We start from the raw sequence: 13,860 nt of genomic DNA on the forward strand, positions 1-13,860 counted from the left end.
TGAGTTAATGGCTGGACTTGATTATCCTAAAGGTTTTTTTCAAAAGTTAATGATTTTATAATTTTTTTAATATTTCCTTTGTTTGTCTTGTTTACCCTGTCTGTATGGCATAAACAAATACCAGTAAGTTTTATGGAGAATTAGTTCACTATATTTCCTTTAGTTTTTTTCTTCATACGCTTTTCCATATTAAAAAAGAATCCTACCATCAGTACTTTCTAGCATGTTCTTTTCTATTAAGAAAAGAGGAGAGGAGAAAAGTAAACTTTGATTCTTATTCTTGTGGTAATAAGTGTTAAGAATTAAGCAAATAACATTAAGGTCTCTGACCATTTGGCAAAGGAACTGCAGTTCATATTTGACAATGGTATCTAAGATTTCTCTATAGACACAGATTAGTCATCATTGCTCTGATGCCACTTTGAAACTTGTAGGTATTTAAATTTAACTGCACACACCCGAGAAATACTTTAATTTCTTGTATCATACATATGTATCATATATGCATATACAATACTGCTCCTATGTACAATAGCCACCAAGCAGAATACAGTGTCCTAAGATGAAGGTTTCATCCATATGCTAGAGAATTTTGACAAAATAAAACCGTATTAAGAATGTATATGCCAAGACTTCCTAGGCAAAATTTCGGAATTTCAGTAGCACTTTTGGAGTGGTGTAAAGCAACACAATTACACTAGCTTTAAAAAATTATCTAACTCCACTGAATTTAAAGATGACATTAAGTTTACAGTATAATACAATAATAGAGACGCATATTGAAGGCATAAAACATTTAACAGTTTGCACTGGGAAAGCTGTACACCAGGTAGTAAACTATCTTTTAAAAACGTAAGAAATACGAAGCCAGAAAACTGTCAGGGAGGTACCTCCAGGGAGTACCACCTCACCTTTGCTACATCTGAAGATGCAGTTTGCCATTCTTGAAGTTCAGATGAATCAATTTTAGAGCTGCATGACGTTCATATCTTTTAAAACCCAAAGTCAGTTTTACCTGCCACAATTAACTCCTGTGTATCCATGGTTCTCTCAACTTTGTTTCATTGTACTAATCATAGAAATTTCAAACGATCAAATGTATAGGTTATCAAATGCATTTCGGAGTTTAAAATTAACTTTAGAGTTGCTGCCTTATCTGGGGGCTATTAAAAACAGAATTTTCCTATTCAAGGGAGAGATCAGTCTGAACATTAGATGTGTACAGAGATTCTCAAAACTTTCATTACTGTTAACATGTGCATACAAAGCACAGGGGGAAAAAATATTCATTAACTTTTCCCTTTGAAGCATATTCCATCTCATTAACAAAAATAATCATTAGTGCCTAAATTTTTAAGTTTCTGTTATTTGAGAACTTTCTCATGAAGGTGTTTCTCAATCTCCAGTGTCAAGTAAGAGCTCACTCTCTTTACTGGGCTGTTAAACTAGCACAGCTGATTTTACCCTTTACTCCACATCATTGTATTAACTAATATACTAATGAGGTTGCTATTGGAAAGGTTTTTTCCAATTACAAACAAGTCAACGCAGAAAATGCCTCTGACTGAAACTTTTTCTTAGTAATAGAAACTAAGGCTTTATATAAGCCTTAACACTGATTAAAATCAGAGAATATCGAAAAACAGTAAAAAACTTCTGCTGAATAAATTGCCCACTTTTTTGGTTTTGCACACGTACTTCATTACCTATACATCCATGGCTACAAGCTTTCAGAAGGGACAGGGGAGGAAGTAGAGGCAGTGCAATGGCTCTCTGCACCAGGGAGTGCTTTGACTGCATAGAGCTCTATGTGATGATAGGGTTGTACAACTATGGGTAAGAGTCAGGGGGGCTGGCAACGCAAACATCCTGGTGGAAGTCTGTTATAGACCACCCAACCAGGATGAAGAGGTGGACAAAGTATTTTGTGAGCACCCGGGAAGAAGTAAACTCATGACCACTAGACCTTGTTCTTAGGAAAAGCTTTAACTTGCCAGATGCCTGCTGGAAACTCAGCACAGCAGAGAGGAGGCAGTCTAGGAAGTTCCTGGAATGCATGAAAAATAACTTCCTAACACAGCTGGTAAGAGCCTATCAGGATTGAGGCCCTGCTAGACCTGCAGTTTACAAACAGAGATGACCATGAAATGATAGGAGTTTTCAATTCTTGGTAAAGTAAGGAAGAGGGTCAACAAAACCTCCACCTTGGACATTCAGAGGACCAACTTTAGCCTATTCAGGACACTGGTTTGGAGAGTCCCCTGCACAGTCATGAAGGCTCAGGAGCAGGCCACCCCTGTGGGTTGAAAGATGAGATGGTGGGGAGAATGTGTGGCTTGGCTGAAAGGGAGCTTTCACAGGAACTCAGTGAAAAGGAGAGAGTTTATGACCTTCGGGAAAAGGGGCAGGCACCTCTTGATTAGTACAAGGATGTGATGAGGTCATGTAGAGAGAAAATTAGAAAGGTTAAAGTTCAACTACAACTGGCCACTGCTGTCAAAGACAATAAAAAGTGTTTCTATAAATACATCAACAGCAAGAGGAGGGCCAAGAAAAATCTCCATGCTTTATTGGAAGCAGGGGGGACCACAATCACCGAGGCTAAAGAAAAGGCCGAGGTACTTAACGCCTTCTTTGCCTCGGTCAGAAAGCTATCCCACAGCAACCTCTATCTCAGCAATCTGAGCTGGTAGACAGGGACAGGGAGTAGAACAGATCCCCTGTAATTCAGGAGAAAGTAGTTAGTGGCTTGCTTGCTGTGCCACTCAGATACTCTATGGAGCCAGATGGGATTCACCCAAGGGAGGGTGAGGGACATGGTGGAAGAGCTCACCAAGCTGCTCTCCATCATTTATCACCAGTCCTGGTTAACTGAGGAGGTCCCAGAGGACTGGAGGTTGGCGGTGTGATGCCCATCAACAAGAAGTGTCAGGGAACTAGAGGTCTGTCAGCCTGACCTCAGTGCCAGGAAAGGTTATTGGACAGATTATCTTGATTACGATCACACAGCATGTACATGACAACCAGGAGATCAGGCCCAGCCAGCAGAGGTTTGTGAGCAAGCAGGCAGGTCTTGCTTGACCAACATGATCTCCTCTTATGAGCATCCATGGACTGGACACAGGAAAAACTATTGATGTTGTCTGCCCGGATTTCAGCAAAGCCTTTGATACTGCCTCACAACATTCTCCTGGAGAAACTAGTAGCTCATGGCTTAGACAGACACACTGTTCGCTGCATAAAAAATCATCTGTATGTCTGGGCCCAGATAGTGGTGGTGGATGGAGTTACATCCAGCTGGTGGCCGGTCACCAGCAGTGTTCCCCAGGGCTCAGTACTGGGTCCAGTTCTGTTTAATGTCTTTATGGATAACCTGGATGAGGGGATTGAGTGCACCATCAGTCAGTTTGCAGGTGACACCAGCTGGGTGGTAGTGTTGACCTGCTGGAGGGTAGGAGGGCTCTGCAGAGGGATCTGGACAGGCTGGATCATGGGCTGAGGCCAATTGTGTGAGGTTCAACAAGGCCCAGTGCCGGGTCCTGCCCTTGGGTCACAACAACCCCAGGCAGCAGCACAGGCTGGGGCAGAGTGGCTGCAAAGCTGCCCATAGGAAAAGGACCTGGGGGTGCTGGTGCCAGCAGCTGAACATGAGCCAGGGTGTGCCCAGGTGGTCAAGAAGGCCAATGGCATCCTGGCCTGTACCAGCAACAGTGTGGCCAGTAGGACCAGGGCAGGGATTGCTACCGTGAGGCCACACTTCAAATCCTGTGTTCAGTTCTGGGCCCCTCACTACAAGAAAGACATGGAGCTGCTGGAGAGAGACCAGAGAAGGGCAATGAAATTGGTGAAGGCTCTGGAGCACAAGTCCTGTGAGGATTGGTTGAGGGAGCTGGGGTTGTTCATCCTGGAGAAAATGAGGCTCAGGGGAGACCTTATCACTCTCTACAACTGCGTGAAAGGAGGTTGTAGCAAGGTGGGGGTCAGTCTCTTCTTCTACACAAAAAATGACAGGACGAGAGAACATAGACTCAAGCTGCGCTAGGAGAGATTCAGGTTGGACATCAGGAAGAAGTTTTCACTGACATGGTGGTCAGGCACTGGAAGAACAGCCCAGGGGAGTGGTGGAGTCACCATCCCCTGATGCGTTCAAGAAACAACTGGATGCGGCACTTAGTAAACTACAGTGTAGTTGGTAACAGTGGTCTTCAGTCAAAGGTTGGACACAGTGGTCTTGGAATTTTTTTCTAACACTACAGATTCTATGATTCTATGCTGTACACAAAAGAAAGGAAGACATGCACACCACAGAACAAGATTTCAGTCTAAAATATCTTCAGTTATATACACCTCAAACAGTTGCTTTATTATCTTGTACTACAAGTTTTCTGATTAAAGAAGAAAAAAATTGAACTTGTTTCTTTAAACTTTGAGGTTTCACTATTTATGTTTCTTTCCAGGTACCAAAATTCCTAGTTCAACTAAAGTGCTTTCACAAACAATAGAGCTTAAAGGAGATTTAAGAGCAGAAGTCAGTTGTCTTCACATATATTAACCTCTGTGTATGTAGCTTCAACTTAAAAATATCCACAAACAGAACTGGTTTTGAAGAACAATAAATACATTCAGCTGCAAACAAAATTCACTACTGTGAGGAATATATATTGCTGGAAGTATAATACCTACTATCAAAATAACAGCTATAAATAAAATTTGAATGGCAGCTTAAGGTATTACCTGATGGAATAGTTGTCCCTTTCTCATCACCTTCCTGAGATTCCCACAAAGAAATAACCATTTTACTTGGTTACACATACTTCCTTACACATCAATTTTCTGCACTATGACTTACCAATTTTGCAGCTTTTCCATAATCAATCCATCGAATGGTGGCAAAGTTTGTTGACTCTGCACAATTAAAACCATGGTTAAACCCTGCGTGGTATCCATATGGGAAAGTGATCATAAATTCTCCTGCCTCTTGGGTAACCTGTAACAATAAAAAAAAAACAAACACAGAAGGCCAAAATAAATAAACTTTAAAAAACCTCCAAGTGAACCACATTACAAAGCAGTTCTGGTCCTAAAGCAATAAAAACTATATATGCCTTTATAACTAACTAAAACAAATAATTTTTTTACCTTGCACAGAGATGAGATTTAATACAAACAGAAACAAACAGAAACAGTATACTTGAGACAATGCTCTTTACTCTAAAATACATAGCTAGGTGTAATACTTAACAAATTCAGAAAGAACTCAAGAAAGTTAATCTTGGAGCAGAGGTTCACTGATAATAAAATCTGGAAGTAAAAAGAACTAGAAGACAGTATGAAGAACATATCATTTTTACTGGCTGAGAGGAAGCAAAGACAGGCTAGATCAAAATACCCACAATTACCATGCCTAAATGTGCAGAATATCTCAAGATAAGGCTATTAAAACACAAGTTTTAATCTGCCACTGTCCTTCCCCTCTTTCTCTTTAGGCAAAATTTTAGAGAGCAGAAGCACGTTGGCACTACTGGCAACAAGAATTTCACATAACTAAAGGACAAGTGGGATAGAGGGAAATTCTAAAAGATGAAAAGCTTGACTACAGTTAAACTCTGACGTTGTAGAGATTGAGCAAGGGTAATTTCAAAAGACTTCAATCAAAAGAAAAGTGTGCGAAGACCACTGGCTCAACAAAATATTACAGAAAGCAGGGGAAAAAAAAGGAAAAGAAAAAGCCAACCTAAAACTCACTGCACAGTAATTAATTATATTTTTGTATCTACAAAAATAACCCGAATTCACACTAGTTTTAAGAGAGGTATCAGACTTAAAAAGCTTTTAGAGTAAACTACAAAAAAAAAATGTGTGGTAACATAAACAAATCACTGGTCAGATTATTCTCTTTCAAGAGAGAAATCTCATCTTCCTATTACTAGGATGGACTGCTGCTCTCCTACATGGAGAAAAGAGGAGACAGCACTTCTTGTCAACCACTAATATTCTCTCCAATATTTAATCTCTTAAAGTCAGACCACCAGAGACTTTATCAAGGACAGGCTAGTCAGAGACTTGAAATAGCACACTGTCTTCTGAATTATCTGATAAGAGTTAATGAATAAAGTAGATTATACAAAAGTAAATAATTAAAAGATATTCTCCATGCTCTGTTTGATACACATTCTACATAAAACACACATCAGACAACAGGCCCACTAAAAAGCAAACAGATCCATTTAAATGAAGCAAATAATCTGAGCAGTGACTGATGACTATTCAACAAGATGCATTTGTTGATTACAGGAAAATAAGGAGACTTCTTAGAGTCTAAATAGGTTGTTTTCAATGTGTGGCAATGCTTTGCACAAGCAATACAGTAAGAAAATCTGAAGGACAAATATGACTCTGAGTACCCTTATGACTCAAAATCAGAAAAAGGGTTAAATTTTAAACAATCACCAAAATTAAAGCTCACAACTTCAAACATTTTTCTTTTTAATGTCATGTCCTAAATCTCAGCCTTCTACTGGTATAGCTGTCTTACATTCAATGTCTGCTTTTACAATCTCCTTCAAAATTGTTATCTAATAGTTTTATAAATTCTTTGTGTGCTTTTTTGCCCAATGCAAGAACACACAGGGTTAACACTTCAAAGAGATCTGGGTTTGATTGTATTAAGGGATGAAGGAAAGAGAGGAAAACAAGAAAAATAGCCAACAAGGCTAGAGAAAAAAATGGATCTTACATTTTGCATGGTTAAATTTTTTGTAGATTCATATTTAGTATATACATGCAAATGCACATATAGTTGCATATATTGTAACTGTTACTGCAGCACTTTAACAATCGCCGTGGGAATGTTTAAGAAAGATTATTCTCAACGCTAACGATTCCAAAATTTATCTCAATACACCTTCCCACTGCTGACAGTTCAGCAGGTGTTCTATTGCAACAAGCAGCAGTTCAGCTGCCACCTGGTAGGCGTAGGCTGACTTATCAGCATTCAGCACATTTCCACTTCTATCACTTTGAGCCATGAGAGATCACAGCCTGGTTCTCTCTATTCACTTTCTCACTGAATCCCATTAATTACAATTACACTTGGGTACAGTCTGCTTCCTCCAAAAACTAGGTGATAGAACCAAACTTAAATATTTAACTGTTTATAGCACTTTTTTTCCTTTTTCCCCCCATCTTTTTAGAGGATTATTATCCTCTAAATTAGAATACAGAAATAATCAAGACACCAAAATACAAAGATCAACTCCCTTTCCCCACCTCACATGTGTCACATTGAAAATAAGTATGCTGGCATTCTGCAATATGCTACTTTAAACACCAACTACTGAAAATTATACTGTTCAGAGTAATGTTCTGTAAATTCAAAACTATAAATCTGGTTATAAAACCTTCCAGCTTGGAAAGTTTCACCTGCCACTTCATGATAAAGCACAAGGCTATGAAGGGAATCAGTATATTTACCTATATATTACAAAAACTGAACTCAGCAACTACATCTCCATATGATAATACATCATTCAGAAAACAAACTACTTATTTTATGAGTAATTTATTCAAAAAAGCTTGCTTTCCCAGGTAGGCAGTGTCATTCTAAATGCCTACAACTTCCTCAATTTTACCCATAGGTTGACTTAAGCATGAAAAGTGAAGTGATATTCCAAAAAGGCATAAAACACATCTGTGTCTTCATCCCACCTGTGTTGCCAACAGGACTGATAACACAGAGGTGTCCTGGTTCTTGCCAGCCATGTCTTACACAGCATCAAGGCCTTTTCTGCTCCCCACATCATGCCACCAGTGAGAAGGATGGGGGTTCACAAGAAGTTGGGAGGGGACACAACCAGGACAGCTGAGCCCATGGTATCCTGCTCAGTACATAAAGCTGTGATAAAAAGAAGGCAGGGCAATCGTTTGGAGTGGTGACATTTGTCTTGCCAAGTCACCGTTACGCATGACAGGGCCCTGCTTTCCTGGGAATGGCTGAACACCTGCCTGCCCATGGAAGTAGTGAACGAACTCCTTGTTTTGCTTGGCTTCGGTGCACAGCTTTGCCTTTCCCTATTAAACTCTCTCTATCTCAAACTATGAGTTTTCTACCTTTTATCATTCCAATTCTCTCCCCATCCCACCAATGGGGAGTGAGCAAGCCCCTGTCTAGTGTTTAGCTTCCAGCTGGGCAAAAATATACATGAAAATATTCACATTATTATTATTATTATTATTATTATTATTATGTTTTATACTGTTAGAAAAACACCAACTAAACCAGACAGGAAGCACTGCATTATCCTATATTTTAGGCCAGGGAACCTGTTAAGCAAAATTTGTACACACGTGCCCACATTATATCAATAAATAAACAGCACATAGACAAGAACAGAAACCACAACAGTAAGCAAGGTGTGTGGCAAGGATAGTTTACGCAACTACACTGCAGTGGGAATAAACTGAGAAAAAGTGTATATTGCTTGGTTCTTCTGAACAATTTAAAACAATCTGTGCAATGGGAAACCAGGAATCATAGCCCTTTAATGATCAAAAGTCATTTGAAAATTCCGTGTTAAGATAAACAGATATTCAGGCAGGAGACCTTCTGAATCAAGCTCTAGTCTTCTAAGTAGGTTTACAGAACTCCAAAATTTAAAATTTTAGAATTTACAAAGTGTATATAGAATAAGTACACTTAAAAAACCCCAAAACAATGCATTGAAAATATTACATTAGCTGGCACCTATAGGAAGTTCAAAGTGGAAAACAATGATACAGAAAATCTCGTAGAAAGCAAAAGAAACTGAATACTTTACATGTTTTTAAAAGCAGCTATGTATTAAATTCATCCACAAAGACGATTATTCTTTCTCAGTTTCTGTTTGTATAATGTTGTTATCAAACATTTATTCTACCACTACCTAACAGTCAAGAATAATCATTCGCTCTTTTTCTACTATGTTACAGCTTTTAAAATAGATTTTAAATTAAGTAATAGTTCTTCTGACTTCATTCCACCTTAAACCTTTCAGATCCTAATAAAGTTACATTTAACTGCATTAGAAAAGCAACATACAGACATAAAGAAATTAAACACTTGTGTTAAAATATTAGGTATCGAACTTAAATTAGCAGTGAGTTAAGAACTGCTTCAGACAACAGAAAATCCCATCTAAGCTACCATGGAAATAAACTAAAAATAAGAAATTTTAGTAATGCCTTAGAAAAAAATCACAGGAAGGCGGTAATGGCTACAACTGTTTAATGGCAGAAAATTCCCAGCTAAAACTATTGGAAGTTCTAACATATATTTTCATGCAGCCACTACCTAAATACAAAAAAAACCCTTTTGCCTCACCTTTACTATAACAATGTTTATATTAAACGCAATCTAATTTAATACATGAAAGTAGAGTGTAAAAAGAAACTTTAATGTACCTTGTCAAAAGGAATTCCATACTTTTTTAATACTGAGGGAGAAATCAGAGTCATCTTGTGGCGAAGAAAAGCATCACATCCTTGAGAGCTGCTTGGAAAGAACCCTAATAAGGCAAGAAAAGCAAAACTGTACATCTTTTCATTAAATCAAATATGGTATCTTTGTAATATTTTTCAAAACTTAACAGTGTTTAAACTTGGTTTAGAATTTTTTATCATGTCATTCCTAGGTTCTGAGAGATTTCACAAAATCAAATGTACCTCCTAAGTTTTTCAACTGCTTTCCAGGGGCAGGGACTACAGGGTCTTCCTTGTTTGTCAAGAAGTGAAATAATTTAGAATAAATCTGGACCTGTATATTTAGGCATATTTTCTTACCATTTAGAGAAATCATTGTTGCTGGGAGCTTTTTTTATGTTAATGTTCACTCTACACACATGAAAATCAACTGCAGTAAATAAATTTAGAAGGAGTCCATGAAGACTAGGTTTACCTAGCACTCACAATCTACACAGTAAAAAATACAACTTTCTAATTTCATACAATCTGCTGTGTATTCCTCTCATGTAAACGTTAGTTCATCATTCACAGAAGCAGCTTAATTCTTGGAAAAACACATTCATTATTCAATTACTAAAAAGAAAAACAAACAAACAAAAAAAAACAACAATCACTTTCAATCAACTATCTGAATTTTTTTAATGTCTTGAAGAAAAAAAAAAGAACGATAATTTTCCGTAATATATCGCTTTCTCTCTAATGTTAGATTTAATTTCTTCACTCTGGTGAGTCTTACACATTATGTTCATTAACCACCCTAAAACTCCAGAACAATTTTAAAGTTATCGCATTAGAGTTGTTATATTCTTTGTACATTCAATCTAGCACACTCACCAGTACTGGAAGAGTAGTATTTTTCTGATTTCTCAGAAATAAGGTTAAGCAGCACTTAAACAGCAAAGGTATAACGTAGACTTCTGCTGGTCAGCATACAAGGAAGCCTGTAAAGTTGCCCTGAGACCAAATTTTATTCAAATTCATCATTCTTAATTTTTTTCTCACCAACAAGCACAGACTTCTTTACTCTGCCTTTGAATTGCAAATAATGTTGCAAGTTTCAAAAAGTACTATTTGATAGGCACAGTTTTATATATGTGTGGCTTCACTGACTAAAAGACAGTTAAAAGAAACTAGCCCACAATTAGCGAACTCCAGCAAAAAAATTGCAACTCTTTTTTCGCAATTAATGCCTATAACATAAATGATAGCAATCAAAACTTGAGAATCTACAGTTTATGAGCATCAAGAAATTGCAGTCCTGAGCAGTATAATAGTAGAAATACACAAGAACTTAGAGTGAAAAATGTGATTGAAAGTGATACTTGAGACTTGAGGGAAGAGCTGGTATGAAAAGTAGCTAAAAGCTTTATCAATTAAAGCAGAGGAGTTTGACTGAATTTTTCTTGAGAAAACAAATTTTGTACCAAATTATGTTACTGCAATATGCTTAATTAGCTCACTACAAGGTGATAAAAAGCAAACGATGGGCAGACATCCAAAACTTAAGTTGTACCACTCCAGCTCCAAGAGATCAGACATAGCTCTGGCAAGTCCAACCAGAAGGCAGGCCTGTTGCTGAATTCCAAGAAAGTTGCAAGTAACACAGAGCAGCAGAACACAACCTGCTCAAAATCCACTTCCATAAATTTACAGGAGAACATCTGCTGTGGTTACAGAGACCTCACAGTGGAATCGAAGTGCAGCCTATACATTCTGTACCACTATAACATATTTTTTGACTTGTCAAAGTCTACACTTTTTCAGCCTCATTCACCTTATTTTCTCAAAGGAACTCCCCTTCAATGAACAAGGAAGGAAAGGAAGGTAGTATTTCCTCATTACAAGATTCTCTTTATCAGAAAGTCTTTTGTCTGCCAGGCTAAATGTAAGGTCACACAAGCTTTTCTTCCAGAAAATAAAATCCCTGTGGGAGAACTGGCTAACAGATGTAAAAAGTACTGAATAGAGGGCTTTGCATTAGAAATATTACAAGACTCTTACAAAAACATTAAATGCAGGCCAATTCAAGATATGCCCACAACATTAAGATCCATTCTGAAATACCAAACTGATGTTAGAATTACAGGTTTCAAGGATTACCATGTAATCCTGCATGTTTAGTGAAATCCCACATCCAAAAGAAAAAATACTATCTAGAGTGTAACTACTATTCAAATTCTGTAGTACATTCATACTTTTAAGACACATGTGAAATCTAATTGAATCCATTAACATTAACCCATTAACTGTAAATCAGTTCTGCAAGAGCAGGTATGTTGTAGGAATTCATATGTAATCCCAGTTTCTTGGATGATCCCGTGAGACATGGCAGACCTATACACTATTCATCTTCTTGGAAATGATTACAACGAAACAAAATAAGAATTCAAAACAATTACTTCCAAGAAGCCAAGGAGAAATAATCACTCAGGGTAAAATGAAATAAGGTTGCTCATTGATTTATGTCCATGAGAAAAAGACAATCAAATTGAAAATTCTCCAATCCATGATTTACAGAAACACTGACATTTTTAACAGCTAGAGCAGAATTAGAACAGTCTACATGGTAAGTATGTGATTCAACACTTGGTGACCAAATGTTTGGGTACAAACAACTACAGTGAGAGTACCTTTATCCACCAAACTCAAGGTCCCTCTCAGCTTTTTAAAACCCTGATTTACCTAACACAAGCAGCAACAGCAGAGAGTATTTGAAAGCAAAAGCTTCAGACTGTATTAACAACCAAAATCATGCCCTTAGAAAACACCAAATAGATACTCTTAACAGATCACATAGCCCAAAATACCTAGTCTTACCAATGCTATTTGTACAAACAAACTACTTTAACAGCAGTATTGGGCTGGTGAAGACACATCCTTTGTCAATGCTATTCCACCTCAGCATGATGCTTCCATAGAATTTAAGGGTTTATAATCCAAATATACGCTAGATAGAAGTCAAAGCCTTCTCATTTTTGGGGGAAAGGTGGAAGCAGTGGACACTCAGCAGATTCCTAGCTGTGGGATCCTTATGTGTGTCTCTTCCAACTCAGAATATTTTGTGATTCTGTGACTGAGGAAGACAGAATTCACACACAGAAGGCAGTGCTGCCCTGAGTCTTTAAAGTGTATATGAAATGGTTCAGGGATATAGAACATATTTTAAAAAATAAGTCCAAATCTCTAAATTATTGAGGGACGGTGAGCATTGCTACCTGGCAGTCTCATTTTTCCTTTCCACCCGGAGAGTGTCCTTCCAACATATCACATGCAGCTCATATTAGATGACCACATCAATATCACACCTACCACTCGGGCAAACTGAAGTGGATTGGGTTCCATTCCCTGGTTGCTTAGCATTTTCAAGATATTTGGAATGCTCCTCTGTGCTACTAAGAACTTTCCTGTAGTGTTTTCAGTTACATTGTCCAGCTAAAATCATATATGCACAAATTACAGTACTATTCCCGAAAGTATAATTCTTCAACTCCATTGGACTGAACAGGTTGGTTTGCTATATTATACCTTGAATGATCAAGGAAATCGCAATTTGGTCGCTAATAAAGTAATTATTTAATGACATCACATAAAATCATACTCTTAAGGAACTTTCAAATCAAATCCTGCCTAGTGCAATGAATGAAGCTAGACATCCTATAATTTTCAACACTTCCTTACTCAAGACTTCACCTGAAATTCAAAGGTGCCGCACTTCTAGTTAATCTTTTTTAAAAAAGAAAAAAGTAAAATAAAATCATAAAACTTTCAACATAAGAAAAATAACACCCTAAATTGCAAATATCTTTAATGTAATTTAATATTAATGAAAGTAAAATAAATCAAATTAACATAATTAAGCTCTAGGTTATGATTTTTTTAATTTTTATGCAGACCTTCATTTAAGGGACTGTCTTGGGGTGACAGATCAGTACTATTGAAACAAAGGCAGAGATTAAAGAAGTACTGAGTTTTCTAGTAATTCTCTTTTTAGATTTTGCTTCGGTAGGTATAAATACAAACTTTATATAATTTATTTAAATTATTTTCCCATTACCTGAACTAGTTTGATTTAACTTTCTGTGTTGAACATAAAAGAAATTAGGAGGGTAAGTTTGCATGACAACAACCATCACAAAGAAAAAATGGCAATTTGTATGCTATACAAAGCAGAGCACAAAAGCCACAAACAGGCTTTCAAGTGGTATGAAATACAACCGTAGGTATGCCCAGATGAACATGTACGTACCAGCCTCAAGTTTATTATCTCTTAAATAAAACTTTCCTAACTTGACTGATATCAGTTGAAAAAACCTTCAGTTCTTCAACTGCTGATGTTTTCTCATTCAAGAGCCTTAGAAGTTA

The 13,860-nt window shown here is 37.3% G+C and overlaps 1 protein-coding gene across 9 annotated transcripts in view; it reads right to left on the reverse strand.

Annotated features, from left to right (window-relative positions):
- Positions 1-13,860, reverse strand: part of KDM4C (lysine demethylase 4C) — a 290,549-nt gene that overhangs the window by 229,953 nt on the left and 46,736 nt on the right. For all 9 annotated transcript variants that reach the window (XR_006013641.1, XM_042013234.1, XM_042013232.1 and 6 more), the window contains exons 7-8: positions 9,439-9,542; positions 4,850-4,987 (exon numbers count right to left, since the gene is read on the reverse strand). Coding sequence is in view for 8 of the 9 variants with exons in the window: in XM_042013234.1 (XP_041869168.1) it covers positions 4,850-4,987; positions 9,439-9,542 (242 nt within the window). In the remaining variant the exon portion in view is untranslated. The remainder of the gene's footprint in view (positions 1-4,849; positions 4,988-9,438; positions 9,543-13,860) is intronic.

This window comes from Corvus kubaryi, unplaced genomic scaffold, assembly GCF_017639235.1.
Source record: "Corvus kubaryi isolate FWS band 111438036 unplaced genomic scaffold, C.kubaryi_AGA036_p1.0 split1-37296, whole genome shotgun sequence".
Taxonomy (NCBI): domain Eukaryota; kingdom Metazoa; phylum Chordata; class Aves; order Passeriformes; family Corvidae; genus Corvus; species Corvus kubaryi.